Source organism: Prunus persica, chromosome G7 (assembly GCF_000346465.2).
Source record: "Prunus persica cultivar Lovell chromosome G7, Prunus_persica_NCBIv2, whole genome shotgun sequence".
NCBI classification, from domain to species: domain Eukaryota; kingdom Viridiplantae; phylum Streptophyta; class Magnoliopsida; order Rosales; family Rosaceae; genus Prunus; species Prunus persica.
The window spans coordinates 21,014,019-21,032,333 of record NC_034015.1 but is presented as its reverse complement, the minus strand read 5'-3'; the positions used below and the strand labels follow the sequence as shown (position 1 = coordinate 21,032,333).

The 18,315-nt window shown below is 36.5% G+C and overlaps 2 protein-coding genes across 3 annotated transcripts; both read left to right on the top strand.

The window, feature by feature from the left end:
* On the top strand, positions 7,190-9,133 carry LOC18769181 (auxin-responsive protein IAA20). The gene is made up of 4 exons (XM_007204663.2): positions 7,190-7,696; positions 7,959-8,221; positions 8,326-8,407; positions 8,552-9,133. The coding sequence occupies exons 1-4, from the start codon at positions 7,395-7,397 to the stop codon at positions 8,601-8,603; spliced, it is 699 nt and encodes a 232-aa protein (XP_007204725.1). The 5' UTR covers positions 7,190-7,394; the 3' UTR covers positions 8,604-9,133.
* Positions 10,244-13,728, top strand: LOC18770605 (beta-1,4-mannosyl-glycoprotein 4-beta-N-acetylglucosaminyltransferase). 2 transcript variants are annotated; one of them, XM_020569330.1, is made up of 2 exons: positions 10,244-10,700; positions 12,283-13,728. In XM_020569330.1, the coding sequence occupies exon 2, from the start codon at positions 12,376-12,378 to the stop codon at positions 13,465-13,467; it is 1,092 nt and encodes a 363-aa protein (XP_020424919.1). In that variant the 5' UTR covers positions 10,244-10,700; positions 12,283-12,375; the 3' UTR covers positions 13,468-13,728. The 2 variants fall into 2 exon arrangements, with proteins under 2 accessions (XP_020424919.1, XP_007202097.1); XM_007202035.2 differs by having other exon boundaries at positions 10,244-10,716.

The window sequence follows — 18,315 nt, the reverse complement described above, 5'->3', positions numbered from 1 at the left end:
CGTGAATGGGGTCTTTATATATACGAAAAGTAGGAGGATCTACAGCATGGTGTGCATGGGGGCCCTTATTTAATTTTATTCATCGATCAATAAACTCCTAGCTACTTTAGCTTTTTTCTTGAGTCTTGAGTCTTGCTCTTGACAACCCCACGACTCTCCTGTTAAAGCAAATCTGCTTCCCACTATGGCTGCTTCAAATTTTGCCAAATAATTATTCAGATGAGAGAGAGAGAGAGAGAGAGAGAGAGAGATTCATAAAATTCAAACACGTATTCACTTAATGCGTATCGCTGTTCTATGACTTGTTGTACTTGCATGCAGAAGATGATATACACTCACTCCCTAACAACTTATCACATTCATCACATCCTCGATCACCACTTTATCAATATCTTTAAGCTTTGCCCACGTGGGTTTGCTTTGATTAATTACCCTTACCCTTTTGCTTGTCTCATCATTAATTTTTGGACTGAATCTAATTAAGCATTGAAATGTATAATATGCAGAGGAGAGGACTGTGTTTGTATCCACCGTAATCATGAAAATAAAGAGTTGGAATCTTTCATTATCACTTCAATTAATTTAAGAAGAAAACAATGCTATATGTCCTCAGTGCTCAGTGCTCACACATGAAAAGAAAATATAAATTCCGATCAACTCAATGCCAGGCTTGCAGCCCCTAGAGAACAAGTGGGACATACTTAGTATGAAGTTCTATGAAGTGATGAGAAAGGCCCCACTCTCTCTCTACGGAGGAGGAGGAGGAGGGACATCTTTAAACGAGTGCCAACTTTTGCGAGAAAAATGTGGTGTCGATCTTTGTTTTTTTCTATTCTGATTTGCTTGCAGGTATGTGCTAATAATGCAGCTAGAATTGGAAGGGGAGTGGGGGGGGGCGGGCCCATGAAAGCAGAGGCAGAATGACAACATGACCATTCGTCTCTCAGAAAAGCACATGCTCTCAACTCAACTCAACTCTTCCCTTATTATTATTTGCTTTCCAGGCAAGCTAGCTATATTTGTAATTATTTCTCCTTTTTCAGTTCCTTGCATTCCGTACTATTTCATTGTATTTTTGGTAACAATCATGTTTCTCATCATCATTAAATAGGATGACTGGGAGCTAGCAGGGTTTCTGGCTTCAGATTTCCAAAAGCTGTTTAATGTTTTTACCACACTGGTGAATTTATTTTTATAAAAAAAATTGCATATTTGGATGTAATTTGTCTCGCATATGCAAGTTTCTTTTCCTTTCATTTCTTGGTTTAGAAACTAAAGGGTGTTTGGGAACACTTATTTTGCTCCCACTCTCAGCTGCAATACCTGTAATTAAACTAGCAGGATATACATGTAGGAAAATCTCAGAGTTGAAATTTGAAATTGAATCAGAGGAAAACAGATAATAAGTTGATCGTGTTCCTAGACATTGCTAATAAAGATATACATATAGATATAGTCAGGCAGTACATGTACAGCACAATTATATGAGTACTTAAAGCGCAGTTTGATGGGAGTTTGGTCCTACAACATTCTGAAAGGGCTGCATTATATTCTCTCTGACACCATTTTTTTTGGCTTTCTCATTCATTATCAGCTTGGAAAGTTCTCCACCATTTCTTGTCTTTTTGCATATAGAAAATGACAAGTTTGTGTGGACTAAAATCCATAGTTTGGGTAAAATCTTCAAATTTTGGTGGATTTCCTTTATGGAGGGCCAAAGCTGCTATCAAATCTCTCTCTCTCTCTCTCTCTCTCAAAAGAATGGAATGCATATTTTCGTTTGTCGTAGAAATTAAGCTGAAAAGCTATATACATTAGGTCGAATAATCATAATTAGCAATAATTTTTCTTTATGATTTCTGCAGTGCGAATGCTAACTTCATGTTCAACGACCCCTCTAAGCCGTGCCGCACAGCACAGATTGCTAACAATTAATGTAAAGATCATGAGTAGACTTTTAGATTTATAAAACCCTGAAAAGAGTTGCACGATTTCAAGTTTTTGTTGATGCAAGCGAAGCCAGGCCAGGCATGCACAGATTTCGAAGTCACTTTTAAGCTGGCATTATATATATGCATGTTGAGGTTTTAGCTAGATTACGATTCCTTTGAGTTGAGAACATCCATTATTTGCACAATGATTTTCACCTTTTTCTCTTTTTCTCTTTACTTTCCTGGACAAATCAAATCACGCATAAATGTGATTTTTTACCACTGCCAAGCGAAAGCAAAGCTCTCCAATATGAATATTCTGTTCTACCATCAAAATCCAAAACCCCACCTCGTCTTGGAGAGAGACTTTAATGTAAGAAAAATATAGCACTTTTTCTCTCCTGTCAATAGCGCAACGACACAAGTGATTATTTTTTCAAGTGTCGTTGCATTATTGGTCAAAAATAACAAAATAGTAATATCCCAATTACAAGTTACAATAAAGTTTTTCTTCTCTCTCGGGCTTGGTTGCCTCGCAAAATGAGTTTTTTTGGCCAATCCAACAGCCAAAGTTTCCTCTTACAGCTATTTACCTCATTACATGACTTTCAAAAAAAAGTGTAACTTTTTGGTCACTACCCCCCTATATGCAATGGAGTATCTTTCTTGGATTGAATGGATTCTTTCTTTTCAGAATGAGAATCGTGCTTGATTAATTAAAGCCCTACGTAGCAATGAAAGTAGGGCTGAAATTCTTGACTTGACTTCATGCCATTAGAGGTACCGCTTTGTCTCCTAATAATTCATGGTAATTTAGTCCCTACCCCAACCACCCAAACAACGTTTTTCTTTGGCTAATCAATGAATTCATTTTCTTCAACGGAAAACAAGCTGTAAAAGCAGCAATTCAAGCGTCATTAGACTATAACTCAGTTAGTTGAGCTCTTTCATGTCTATTTATGTAGACAGAGATCGAGACACCCAATGAATATTTGTTTAAACCCCCACCCCTAATCCTTTGTACTTTTAGAAAGGAAAAAAAAAAAGGTTGGGCTGCTTTCAGTATGTACGAGTGAAAGGGTTTGCCAATAAAAGCTTACTCAACGTTGGACTATGATTGTTTCGTACAATTAAGTGGACCCAAAAAAGCAACGAGGGTAGCAAAATTCTATAGTGAGGGTGTCATATATGGACCATTCATGTGGATTTTCATATTAGCCACATAATAATTTTATTAAACTTAAGTGAAGTTACTTATCATATGACTAATATGAAGATTCACATTTATAGTACATATATGACACCCTCACCATAGAACGACTCGTTATTCTAAAGCAAGCAAGCATAGTTGTGGGTTGTACAGGCCAAACAAATATTTATCTGTTCTCCTCTCGCGTGTCATGAAATTTCAGTTTTTGGGCCACAAATTTAAATCCATTCAATTAAATGGGCCTATTGGGTACTTTTAAAAACAATCCAAAATTTGGACTAGAAAATTACTGCATCCTTTTAACAGTTATTTTTTCTTTTTTTTGGGGTGTAAAAGTAAACGCGAGTCTCCTAACATTAACACACATTGTTTTCAGGTAATGGTGAAATGGCTGCAGGACAAAATCTGATCTTGGGTTCCATACCATTAACAAGCATTTAGCATGTGGAAAATTAATGTTGATGTAGAAATAATTATGTTCCATTAATTCCAATAATATTTGTAGACTCAAACTAAAGCAAGCTGAGTGAGTGAGGGTACGTACGTAGGGACTAAAAAAGTTCCATAAATAATATGTTGATGCCCCCTTGTTTTACTGTTTGCTCCGTCAGAGTCAGACAGTCACAGCAGCAATCAAGAGATTCAAGAGGAAGAGGGCTCCTCCAGTTTCAAATTTCAACGGTGTTGAATGAAATTAGGGTAATGAATGATGCTGACAGACAGAAACTATATGACCAGTGGTTTGGTCGTCCACCTACTTAATTTTTGGTTTCTATCTCCCACCCGACAAACACAAGACATGTTACTTTTAAGCAAGGAAAGCAAACCATTTTATTTTCAAGGAAATCGCGTAAGAAAGATTAAAGGAACCTGCCCAGGCCTCACTATTTTTTGCTTTACTTACTACATAAAAGTGATTATTAAAAGTGATTATTAAAAGTGATTATTAAAAGTGATTATTAAAAGTGATTATTAAAAGTGAGGGAGGGAGGGAAGGGAAGCGTGTGGTTTGGGAGGCTATCAGATATCAGTATCAGTCAGTCAGTATAGTCAAGTCTAGCCTGTGTGAACTTAATATTGCTCATCTAAACCGACAATGAGGACTCAAAGTCCAATTCCCAATTCCCAATTCCCAATTCCAAACAGAGAAAATGCTTTCTGAAGCAGCTGCCTGCAGCAAAATCAAAAGCAACAAGTCAAGTGGACCCTTCCTTGTGCTCGAGTTTAATAATCAACTTAATGACTTGATAAACCAACACCTGTTTGCTATTTACTACCACCGAGGTCTGCTCTTTTTCTTGACGACAAACAAATCATGTCCATTTCTTTCGGCTTTTGCCATCATTTCGCAGTTTTAATTCGACATGAATGAAACGTAATTAAACAGTTAAAAGTGCAAGTCCACCAATCAAGACCATCATATCCAGGAAAATATATATATATATATATATATGTATGCTTGAGTTTATTTGGATTTACTCCTAAAAAGTTGCGATTTGTTTATTTTTTATTAGCAAAAGCAACTCAACATTTTCATCCTATTTTGACTTTGAGTAAATAATTTCATCAGCAATCGGTTTGTAATTCAAGTCCTGCGTGTGAATCGAACAAGCCTGTTCCGTTTCATCACCCAACTTCATACGTGTATTGCGATCAAAATCTATAAAGAATGAGATATATTGGGAGGGAGGATTTATGGCCAATAGGGTGAGAGAGAATCAAAATCTCACACTCTGTGTCACACGCTTGCTCATCTTTGATGGAAACTTTGGTCCCGCAACGGCAACACCACAATTCAAAGTCATCATGAGACAAGCAAAATCCGAATACAGCAAAATATATACTTTGTCCCTTTGTCCCCACACCCACACTCACTCTCTCTATCTAGTCTCTACTTTTCCAAATTCTTTCTATAGTCATTTCCGTGCTAATTAACCAACGTTCATTACAAAACCTGGATACATGTTTGCATAAAGTGATATGATTAGCAACGTGTTGCATATATTGTAGCATGAATATTTTGTTTTTATTTTTGGTAATTAGATGTTAATTTAAACAAATTGTAGCATGAATATTAATATTCCTGCGTAAACATATGCATTTCTTTAATCGAAACATTCAAATTTGTGAGATTATGCAAGAACATCAACGTCCACCTCATACGCGTGGAATATGTCCAAGGAGGACAGGATTTTAGATTTATTCCAGTAGAGAGAGGGGACCTCTTTGAGGGACAAAGTCTGAAATGTTCTCCTTCACTAGCTTAGCCCCTCCTAGCTAGGGGACCTCTCCTCTCGACCGAAAAAAAATAAAAATATCACCACCATGCCCGCCATTCAATCTTTTACAGCTTTCGTGGAGGACATTTCTGTTCCACTCTTCACCGTTGAAACATTAAAGACAAGTTGGATGAGATTTAGTCCAATTGACTGCGAGCTTTTACAGATTGGGGTTCAATTCAGCCGTCAATGTTGATGAGTTCATTAATCCGACGGTTATTAACAACTTTCTCATTATAAGCCCTCAACATATCTCGTTATAACCTCAGTGCAATTGACTTGATTCAATCAGTCACAGTCTTAACCTAGTGAATTGGACCATTGGACACATGGGTTTGAACCAGCATTATGTATCTAGGGTTGGGCTGGACAGATATAATCTGGATGCATGCATGATGCATGAGACTAATTAATAAATCTGCGAGCAGGCAGCTAAATTGAAAATGAAGTAGTGCTTTGTTGGAATGTGGGGTGGCACCCTCACACCACCCTACCATGTTTCAAATCCTTGCCTGGTTGCCTCAATGCCTCGTGCGGGTGGCTTGGTCCAGGGTCTCGTGGGCTTGCCGGCAATCACGTGAAACCCCCGCGAGGACTGTGCTTTTTCTTTCAATAATGCTGTTGAAGCCGGGACCGAGAGTGAGAGTGTGACTTGACTCAAAGGAGGCAATTTTTCTATGTTGGATTGTTGGAGCTTTGTGCGCCATATAATGTAAGCTTCAAAAACAACCATACATATACAAAAAATAAAGATTTAAAAAAAACAACACCCATAAAGCCTAAACATTACCAAAACAAAGCACATAGGGAACATATGTCTCGTCCATTTTTGTACCAACATTTTATATATATTTTATTGTAATTTGTTTATCTCCTTGGTTGTTGTTTGTTGTCTGTTGTTTGTTTTGCATCTCAAGGATTCTCTCCCAACCATGTCACTCCATCGCTATCACTCACTATAATATCACAAAAGGAAACGTATGCAAATTTTTAACCAAAGAGAAACTGTCCAATCAATTTGATTGTTTAATTTTAATTTAGATGATCTTGTCTTGTGGCCCTAAACTCATCCTGTATCAGAGAAGTCAGTAAATGTTTACGCGACTCAAATTGAACTGACGCATACTTAACACACACTTAACGTGTCAATGTGATCAACTTCAGTTTTGCATGAGTTCTTGTCTGTGTTGAGTGGACTGGACCCACCTGACTCCATAGGTTGACTATAGTATAATTATACGGTATAACTTATTAATGTGTTATAATATATTATAAAAATTGAAAATTTTAATTCAATTATTGAGATGTAAACGAGTTATATCATGTACATTTTAATATTATAAAATAAGGATGATAATTCTTTCACTCTCTTTTTTTTTATTTACATTTATTTTTATTATTAAAAAAAAGTATAAATCAATAAAAGAGAAATGAGAACCTATAATTTTCAACAAATAACTTGTTATAAATTTGATGCGGTTGTCTAAAAGCGGTGGTCTTGATACGCGTGAGGAGCTTAGCTCCCTAAATAGTAAATGGTATAGATAAAGGGTTGGGGGGGGTTCAGAAAGCAATGAGGGTTGAGTTGCAGGAACAGCAGGGGCAAGTGGGTCGGCTAAAAGTGGAGCATTGACACGGACAGCCTTAGCCAATGTCCCCAGCACTGTTGTCCCATGCCCGCCCATTCCGGCCTCTTCTTCACCACCCCCTTGTCCCATCCCATGTCCCCCAATCTATTTCACTCTCTCTTGCTCTCTATTATTTATTTAAATAAAATAAAACCTTCTCCTGCTCTCATGTTACATACATATACATATAAATATTACAGCAAGAAACCCAGAACCCTTAAATCCCAAACTCTGTGTCTCTCTCTCTTTCCCTTTCTTTTTCTCTTTCTTATTCACACAAAGTCATCATCATCTTGTATATTTTATTGGGTAATCTTTTGTTTGTTCTTGTTGGATTTAGTTTTAGATGGAGCTTCAACTGGGTCTCGCTCTTCCAAGCAATCCAATCAAAGGCTTCGACTTAAATAACTTTGGTTACGAAGCTAAGGAAGTAGCAGCTGTTTCCAAACATATTCATTATGACAACAAGAAACGCAGCTTTGACCAAGCTTTTGACGAACACAACAATAACACTAGTCGTTCCACTGCAGCCGTGCCTCGAACGCTGCCTTTGTTCCTTTGGAACAACAACCAACCAAACCACCACGATAAAGACGACGACCCTGATAAGCACCAAGACAACAACTCCCGCTTTACCATTGTCATCAAGTACTTTTCTCTCTTTTACACCAAAATTTTGATTTTTATACAAATGATAGTTTAAACTATTCTAATCTATGGGAACATAGATTCAAAACTTGAATGCGAAGGGATGAGCTCACTATCCTATTCCTAGCCCACTTATTTAATTCACCCTATTTTGTGTTGATTTTTCTTCTTAACTAATCAGTTTCTTCATCATAAGTATTTACCCACGAATTAATAAGTATACTAAAATGATCTGATAAAATGTTATTTGGTTTGGCCATAGAAATGATGGAGATGGTTTGGTAGGGTGGCCTCCAATTAAGTCATGGAGAAAGGAGGCTTGCTTCCACAACCACAACCATGGTCATGGTCATCGGACGGTGGGGAATGGCTCTGGTGGCGGTGGCAGAGGATCATCAAACCACCACCACTCTACATTCGTTAAGGTGAAGATGGAAGGAGTGGGAATAGCAAGAAAGATCGACTTAAGCCTCCATCACTCTTTCCGAACACTCGCAGACACCTTGATGGACATGTTTGACAAATGTAAGTTTTAAAGTACGTGCGAGTGACAAATGTTTGATATATATATATGTACTCCTTTGTTCTATTTTGGTTTTAACAATTGTGTCTGGATTGATCTGGAACAGGTCAGATGGATTCAAACAATTATAAACTCACTTACCAAGACAGAGAGGGAGACTGGCTTCTTGCTCGAGATGTTCCTTGGAGGTATATAATTATTAAATCCATCATTTTTGGACACGTTGCCTAATAATGTTCAAGAAAGTAATTAAACAATATTATTGATCAGATTAGGCCTCATGGTATCTTGTGTTCTTCCCTCTAAATCATTTTTCAATTTTGGTTCTGCAGAACTTTCATCAGATCGGTGCAACGTCTCAAATTGGTTAAGAAGAGTGATTAATGCATGCATGGGTCATCAAAATTTGACTGTTCTGCTCCGTAGACCCCAACAGGCTTCTTTCTTTCACATGATTTTTTGAATGACCAAGACTGCGCTGTGTAAAATATAGAGATTAATCACTTGTATAACTTATGGATCACCTTAATTTTCCCTGCAGTAGAAGAAACATGTTTTATTATATACATATACTAGTAGGTAGGAGTAGCACTCTTCTTTTTCTCCTTCCGCCAAGACCCATGACCCAAGAATTAGAGCACTTCAAATCTAATTTGAGAAAAAATAAAATAAAATCTAGTTTTGGACTTGGTTGGGCTCTGACTATGTCAAGCAGTACCTGATCTGATGGGCTAACAGCTACTCCTAAACTGGGCTAATGTTCTAATGTCAAGCATTTGCTGCATTCGACCCACCTTGTAATGTTTTTGCCAAAACCACCATGTAATGTTGTGTGTGTTTGCAACAATGCCTTCACTTCACATGCATTTCATAAATAAATATTCAAATTTTTTTGGCGTTCTTTTTAATATGAATTAGCCTCGTCTTATATAAGTGAGTGAGAAAAAGAGAATCCAACCAAATACCTCAAGTAATGAAGTAAATATTATTAACTACTTAGCATATTTTTATATATAGAAGTCCTAACATAAATATGAAACCGAAAGCAAAGTTATCTTTTCTTTTTTCAAATGAAGCAAGGGGGATAAACCCCAAGAGACCAACAACTACACAATACTAATCAAACGGGGCTTCACAACCCCAAAAATGCAAAGTTGTCTTTCAATTCAAATTGTTTTTTTAATTTTTAATATAATTCACTTTTCTTAATTTAGAAAACCGAACACTAAACTCTCTAAACTATTAAGAGTTATTTAGTTATGTTTAATTAAGTTTTAATTAAATAAAATTGCTCAGAGTCCAAGTCAAGTAAGATTTCTAGTTTGTAGGAGTTGTGGTTGCGGTTATTCACCACAGTTAGAAGCATTCCGTTGTTTTTGTTTAGTTCAACAAAATCCGCATAAGTTGAGTTAGTGTTTAATGTGTAGCCTAGATTAATTCTATTTAAGTTGTAATCTTGTTTCATTCAGTAATGAGTATTTTCGGTTTTCAAGCTTTTAGTTTCTCTTTTGAGTTCCAACATATGGTATTAGAGCCCCTTTACTGGGGCCTAATCAAAACACAAAGCAGCAAGATTAAATGGCGTCTAAAGGCAATGGTTTCGTGCAACCAACAATCCCTCGTTTTGATGATTATTATGACAATTGTAGCATGTTGATAAAACACTTCTTACTGTGGTGAACAACCTCAACCACAACTCTTACAAACTAAGAATCTTACATGATTTGGACTCTGGGTAGCTTTATTTAATTAAAACTTAATTAAACATAACTAAATAACTCTTAACATAAACATATCATAATCCTAACTTAATACTCACCCTCCTTTGCAATGTGTAAAACCGACCTTTCGTTTCTAGCAAAGAAGGGACGGCGTCGTTTTAAATAAGGGTAAATAGGTGATTTGGCACGCAAGTCCATTCATCCAGATCCAGCGTGGATACCAATAGGATATACGAAAATAGCCACGTCGGTCGATGACTCCAAAGTCATACGTTAACTCATAACCTGCCAGTATCACGATTCACGAGTGCCGACCTTATCTCATCACCGATTCACCTACACTCAAACATATTCTGCTCTGAACAACCCAATAAATATGTGCCACCCGGCTCCCGGCTCCAATTCCTAACACGTGTCTGCCCACCGCGAGTTGTAATTGCAAACTGTACGATGTTGCAGCTGTAGGCGATCGCTGTTCGCATGTTTTCCTAAGGCTCTGAGGTTCCACAGTTCCACTTCCTCCGGCTTCGGGTCTTCACCACTTCGTCGCACGTGACCAGCCGTGCTCCGAGATTGCCTCCGAGCTTCTCTTCCTCTCTCTCGTTCCCTAAATCTCTCTCAATCTCTACAATATCTCTCTCTCTGCCTCCGAGATTCTCCGCTTCTCTTTCTCTCTTGGCGGCAATGTGTGCGCGGCCAAGTAACATTCCTCTCAGCCTCTGCAACTAACATTCCTCTCAGCCTCTGCAACTTCAACAAGGTCAAGCTTTTATTTTGTAAGTGTCGTATTTATCATTTTTCTGTGTTTTTTTAAATTTAAAAAATTAACTATTAATTATCTTCCTCATAGCAAGGTGGTTTCTTTGTTGATTGATTACTTACCTCGTGAAGGTGGGTCCTTGTTTGAATGTTGTTGGTTTTCGTTTGACTCTTTAGCAAGAGAAAATGATTGCCTAAAATTTCACATATTCAATGTTCTTCACATTAGTCATAGTATGTACAGTATAGAATTTGAAATTAGTCACAGTTTGTTTCGTTCAATTTGTTTTTGAGTGAGTGGGTTTCATTCAATTTGTTTTTGGTGCTATATTGTGCTAACTGTCATGAATAATGGTTAAAGAGGCAACCACCAAACTTAGTGTTTCAGTAACCATATTAGGCTTCACATCCAAAACCTTAGAGCAATACTGCAGGGTGTCAACTTTTTTCTTTTTTTTTTGGTCCTACAAAGTATGTTGCTTGCATAGATATTGTCAGGCATTCCACTTAGCCTTAATTGATTTTAATTACCTTGTAATATCTTTCAAAATCTGCGGTTATAATTCCCACAGAAAGGAAGGAAGATCAAGACATTGATTGGAATCAAGTCTGTAAAATGGGCCGAATAAAATTACCCCCATGACATGGGGCTGGCATTTCTCTTTCTTCTATTCCCCCATCTTTTGATAAAAACAGCTCGAAAATAAATTCCAAAACCCTTCTAAAATCTCAATTTTTGGCTCCTTTGAAAGCTGGTGTGTTGTCTTAAACATCAACGCCGTCAAGTAAGTTTGTACAACAAGTTCTAATTGATTATGTAATGGTTCTATGCGTCTGCTGCCTTCTCGATGCCTTTTTTACTTTCTACAAAATCTGTTTAGATTCTGCATAGTTACTTGAGGAATAAGACCAAAAACAAGAATTCTTCGGCAACTATTTTGTTGGGAACTTTGGATCCTCATCTAGGCTTGACCGGCCTGGTTTTGTCGTGCAATTCCTTTTGGTCCTGTTCTCTTTCATTTCTTCTGTATTATATATCGTATATTGGAGGAAGAAGACATTGTTAAATGCTATAATATTTAACTTCATCGCTGTCTTTGTTATATATAACTTTGATATGTTGTTTTCTATGCAACTTTGTACATTTGACTAGAAAGTATTATTGGTGGTGCTAGGGTGGCAAGCAACTAATTAATAATGCATCAGATAATGATTTGCGGCTTGCCTTGCATGAAATAAATAATCATAAAAGGTCCAATTCAAGAAGTCAAAGACACAATTCTTTTGTGTACATAAGATCAGACTATAAGGGCACAGTTCTTTATCCTAGAATTAATCTTTGGAATAGAAATTTATAGAAATTTGTCCATATCTGGAAAAACAGAAATGCTCGTTTACTTGTGTTTGAGTGAGTATATGATTAAATTGAAGTTTGATTGAGGATATGCTCCTTCCCGTTCTGGCATTCATCAAAATCTGGGTTGTAATAGTATTCATTGAACTTTTATGCAAAGTGAGTTATCGCCTTATATATCATGAAGGCTGTTATTGTAGTAGCTAATCTACATATTAATTTTATGCAGGTGACCAAGGTTGTTGGAGCAATGTTTATGTTGGTAGTTGAATTGGGACAAACATGTTAAGTACTGCCCATCTTGATAATTATATTTCAAGGTATGGCAATACGATCTCTCCGCCCTACTCACAGACGAACACCACCTAAGTTCTTTTGTCTCATTCTGTTGATAGTTGTGCCTACATGTATATTTGGAATCTACACAAATTACCCGAAAATTTCGTACTTCTTTCGGCCACTTTGGGACAAGCCCCCAACCCCTTTCATACGCCTGCCGCACTACTATGCTGAAAATGTAACCATGGACCATCTTTGCCGCCTTCATGGCTGGTCCCTACGTGCTGAACCCCGCCGTGTTTTCGATGGCATCATCTTTAGCAATGAGTTAGACATGCTCGATATTAGGTGGCATGAGCTTTATCCATATGTCACAAAATTGGTAATACTTGAGGCAAATACCACTTTCACTGGCATCCCGAAGCCTCTTTTCTTTGCTTCAAATCGGAGCAGATTTGCCTTTGCTGAGGAAAAAGTTGTCCACGATATCTTTCCTGGCATAGTTGTACCCCGTGGATCGCGTACGGACCCCTTTGAACTTGAGAAAAAGCAACGTATAGCTATGAATGCTTTACTTCGGCATGCGGGGATTTCCTATGGTGATGTACTGATAATGTCAGATACTGATGAGATCCCAAGCCCACATACTGTGAAATTACTGCAATGGTGTGATGGGATTCCATCTACAATGCATCTTGAGCTGAAGCACTACATGTATTCATTTGAGTTCCCAGTGGACTATAGTAGCTGGCGGGCTACATCCCACATCTACGGACCACGTACCTTTTATCAGCACTCCCGACAAACAAATTATTTATTTTCTGATGCAGGATGGCATTGTAGTTTTTGCTTTCAGCATATTGAAGACTTTGTGTTTAAGATGACTGCTTATAGCCATGCGGACCGTGTGAAGCGGAGAGAGTTTCTGAATTATGCAAGAATTCAAAAGCTCATTTGTCGAGGAGATGATCTTTTTGATATGTTACCTGAAGAGTACTCATTCAAGGAGTTGATTAAGAAGATGGGACCAATACCTCGTTCGACTTCTGCAGTTCATCTTCCTGCTTACTTGATAAAGAATGTAGACAAGTTTAGGTTCCTTCTCCCCGGAGGCTGTATAAGGCCACAGGATTGAAGGTTTTGTAGGTAAGGAAAGCAATTTTTGCTGATTTTAGCTTTTGATGTGCACAGGAAACTAGCTAGCTAGTATTACAATAGTGGTGGCCTATGCAAGCTGAGAAAGATTTATGGTCATCCAAAACAAAACAAAGATGCTGAGAAAGATCATAACTTATGACTTAGAAAAATTGAGAATGTTTTCACGTTCCAAACGAACGAATCAAATCCACACTGACCTACTGAATTGATGGGAAATCGAATATTTCCTTTTTATCCATCCCTTACATGTTGGCTTTATTATTACTTCAGACGTCTGAAAGTGGGATTCTTGAGACAGCTTTTTCCTAGGAAAGGTGAAATGAAATATGAACTCGTCTTCTACGAGGAATTTTGTATTCACCATTTTAAGGTTTCCGATTCATTTACTGGATTTTATACATAACGGTTCTTATTCGCTATGACCACTAAAGTTAATGAAGGCAGTCTCTCTAATGAGAGACAAGTAAAGTACATGAAACCTTAAATTATACTAAAAAAATAGTAAAGGAACCCCTATTTAGCAAAAGTTGTGTGAAAGAGAAATTCTTACCCACCCATATTGTAACGAGGTTTTTTCTGTTTTGAAAATGCAAATATTCTAAACTACCATAATATACGAAAAGATGATCAAACGAGTGAGTACATTGTCGAGGATCGAACTCAAGTCAAAGTGACTGCAATTTATTTAGGAATCATTCCTCAAAATTTTGTATTTGGTTTTTCTTTTCGAGGTTAAATAGGTGTTCCCAAAACTCAAGCGCTGAAGTGCGTTTTGGACCACCATCTTTTTAATTAATATTATTTATTATCATCAACGTGGCTAAATTAGTTTCGACTTTTGTGCAACCCTAGATAATCTACTTGGCATCAATTTTTAATGCAATTGGATTGGTATTTGGAAATTGGGAGGGCTCGCATTTGTGCACTTCTACTTTTGATGATGCCACGGTGCCACAACTCCAAACTAGTTTAGAGACATCATGGTATTCAGCGTTTTGAACTTGTCTTTTTAACTAAAACGATTATATCATGCTTTCAGAAATTAACATCGAAACAAACAATCACATTTCCAAATGTGAGAATTTGAAGAGAAATAAAAATAAGAAAAAATAAAAACAATGGCATCCAAATAAATAAATTATTTAATAGCATTAATCTAATAAAATAAAATAAAAAATTTGATTTAATACTAAGGCGCATTTGGTTAATAAGAAATAAAACTGGAAGATGACATGAGAAGTAATTTCCTCTTAAATCCATTTCGTGAATCAAACAAAGTGTAACTGCGGAGACAAAATAAGTAACAAATACAGCAAAGCACTTTGTTTTCTTGGTTTGACATGATTTGAAGGAGTTACCCAATTCCCACCCACTCTTTATCAACCAAATGCAGCAAACAAAACGTGTAAAAGCACAAAAGCAACCTCTTCATTGTCAATTGCTGGAAGAAAACAATACAATATACGAGCGCTGTAGCCTGTACCACCCATGGATCGAAGCATCCAAGAAAATTCCATCGAAAGTGACATTTGTCAGGAGAAATGCTGCGACTCAGTCTTCTGTAGGAATACTCACAAGTACTATTAATTAACGTATAAAGCATGAGTGGTTGATAAATAAGATATTTTATGGATCTAAATATATGAGTTGCTTCTAAATATACATTCTTACAGGTAAAGGTTAAAAATCCCTAGATATCCATTCAGATCAATTCCTATTTAACGTTAAGAAAATTCTTTAATGCACATACACCATAAACTTCATAATCGTTCTGGAACTTATAGTTATGTAATATCACACAATAGTTAATTTGTTCATTATGTTGGAATTTAACAATTTTAGTACTTAATTTATAATTTGTTCATTGTGCTATCAATTGCTTATAATTTTCAAATTATTGCATTTATATAGTTTTGAAAGTTGTAAATTTATAGGAATTGACTTCCTAATTATTCTTTAACATTAGACATAAATTTAGTCAAGTTGGTTAGAGTTGATATGCTCTCCACTCTTTATTCAATTTCGAATTCTCCTCTTTCCGTATATTAGATTAGTTTAAAGTTGAATATCGATTATATTATTAAAAAAATTATTTCTTTAACAAATTCAGATAATAAATAGTAATAATAAGAGTGGTAATAGAATAAAGTCAAAAGTATTATAAAAATGAAAAATTAAATCAAAGCGTCCCACTTTATAAACCGTGGAGGGGTACGCATGTGATATGAACCCTCCTTTTCTCTAGATAAATACAAAGTGATCTGATTAGAACCGTTTAAAATGTCTTTCGTCAGAACGAATTGACGGGTGGTTGTTATCCCACGTGAAAATGACTTGATAATAATATATCTCGTGCTACGATATATATTATCTTCTCGATCAAAGTGAAACGATAAATTGAATCTTTAAGACTTTTCTTATTCATCACTTTATTCTTTAACTAGCATTTCAGTCCAGCACGCATTCATATGCGTACTTTTCCTTTTTAAATTAAAAAAATGGGTGCATACGTTTGTGTTTTTACAGGGGCAGACGTAGCGTAAGCTACTTGAGGCTAAATTGGAATGTCCTTTTATGCGTATTAAATTGCTTTACTGTAATTTAGACTATCGATTGTATAAGTAAAAAGGTGACATATACTCGAAGTCTTACCTCAATTTGATTAAAATGTAGCAATGTGCATTATATATGCAAAAACGGGTATATTAGATATTTCCATATTAATCTCTTTTACAAGGACACAATCCACCCACAGAGATGTCTTCCCAGATTTTGAACATATTCATTCACTCATTAATATATAATTATAGTCACTAATTTGAGAAAAGAACATATAGGTACATTCACATAATTAAAATAGAAATAGCAGAAAATATGAATCTTTGGAATCCATTAAATACACTTCCTTTGTGTGTGTACTTTTTTCTTTCTTTCTGTGTGGTAGTTTTTATTGCTCTACTTATTCCTTCCTTCCTTGAAAAGAAGATAGTAAATGATGACAGACCATATGCATCAAATGGCAAATAGTGACCAACCACCCTAACAACTTTCACCGAAAATTAGAGTTAAAGGCAAAACTTGGTTTGATTGTGGTTGATCATATTTCAAGAGGAGAGGCATGTCATTTTCTGTAATAAATGCAATTTTATGGAGGATCCCCCTACACTTACTTGTTTGTTGAGAAATTATAGAATGATATGGTATTATCACGTCAGCGTATAGTACTCCCACTCAAATATTGCTATATTTAAATGAGAGTACTATACGCTGATGTGGTAAAACCGTATCATTCTATAATTTCTCGCTCGTATGTATCTTTTAACTCACCAAAATTATTTTATCCCTTAAAATATTATTATTAGTTTCTTAACATTTTGGCAAGACTTTACTACATAATTCGATGCATATCCACACATGCATGCACCTGCTTCTCCGGAAAAAACAAAAGACATATAACATATGTCTTTTTTTAATCTAAAGAAATATTGCACGATACACATAATTGTCTTGCACCGGCTATTTAAAGCAGTATGAGTCCTCATGCAACTTTGACGAGCTTGACTAAAGGGTTTTTGATACAAACGGTGTAATATTTTATTTAATTAATCTAAATTATAAAGAGGGGATTCGAATTCGAGTGCAAATCTGTTATAGCCAACTTAACTAAGCCAATGTTAGTGACTAAAATGTTTTTTGGTATATTAAAAAAAAAATCATGATTTAGTGATTTGGTTGGACATGTTAATTAACCTAATAACGTAATGTTTGTTTAGCACTTTGATTTCTTATTATTTTTATTTTGCCATGAAATTAGTAATACGGATTTAAGATATGTAATAATTGACACGGATTTAAGAAATGTAACGATTGACCCGTCTTAAATCAACAAAAGGTCTTAATATAACTCTTAAATTAATGACAATTTATCATCTTTTAAAATACGTAACTCATAACACATTTATATTCTTCCTTATTCTCGTAAGTAAAGCGTAAACTATTTCTTACCAAACAGGGGTGGCGCTTTCTCCAGAATCCGGACTCCCTGGTCACGAAAGTACTTAAAGCCAAATATTTTCCAACTCGTTCTTTTCTTGAAACTACGGTAAGTCCTTATGCCTCTGTTGTGTGGAAAAGTCTTTGTGACGCAAGAACAGTTATTATTCAAGGCTCCAGATGGCAAGTGGGGAGCGGGGATACAATTGGCATATGGGAGGATCGGTGGTTGCCACAACCCAATAGCTTCCGGATCTTCTCTCCCAGGCCTGAGCACAGTGCTATCACAAAAGTATCAGACTTAATTCATGGCGACTCACGGGAATGGAATGCCCCACTGCTGCAAAATGTTTTCTTTCCTGAAGAAGTGATGCTCATTCGCTCTATCCCGCTAAGTCTGCGTCTGACACCCGATATGTTGGTGTGGCATTATGATAAAAAAGGTATGTTCACAGTTAAGAGTGCCTACCACGTAGCCAGATCATTGCATTCCTCTACTGGCAGGGCATCCTCCTCAAATTCGGATGCAGTCGCTAGGAATTGGTCTCTACTTTGGAAAGCCATTGTGCCAGCTAGAGTCAATACTTTTTGGTGGCGTGTTATCTCTGGAATATTACCTACGAATGCAAATTTGGCACGAAAAAAGGTGTCTCTAGATGAGGAATGTATGTTATGTGAGGGCCCAGTCGAATCTTCAATTCATATCCTTCGTGACTGCCCGTTTGCAATCTGTGCTTGGCGTAGTTCGACATTAAGTAGTAGCAGGTGGAACAATGGTGCTCATTCACCCAAGGATTGGGTATTTCGCTGTGCAGAGCAACTAAGCTCTCAA

What these genes read in the sequence shown, in the direction of transcription:
- LOC18769181 (XM_007204663.2), top strand. Translation starts at nt 7,395, where the DNA reads ATGGAGCTTCAACTGGGTCTCGCTCTTCCAAGCAATCCAATCAAAGGC. An exon ending in GATGGACATGTTTGACAAAT is followed by an intron (nt 8,222 to 8,325) that starts GTAAGTTTTAAA and finishes GATCTGGAACAG; the next exon opens with GTCAGATGGATTCAAACAAT. An exon ending in GCTCGAGATGTTCCTTGGAG is followed by an intron (nt 8,408 to 8,551) that starts GTATATAATTAT and finishes TTGGTTCTGCAG; the next exon opens with AACTTTCATCAGATCGGTGC.
- LOC18770605 (XM_020569330.1), top strand. Translation starts at nt 12,376, where the DNA reads ATGGCAATACGATCTCTCCGCCCTACTCACAGACGAACACCACCTAAG.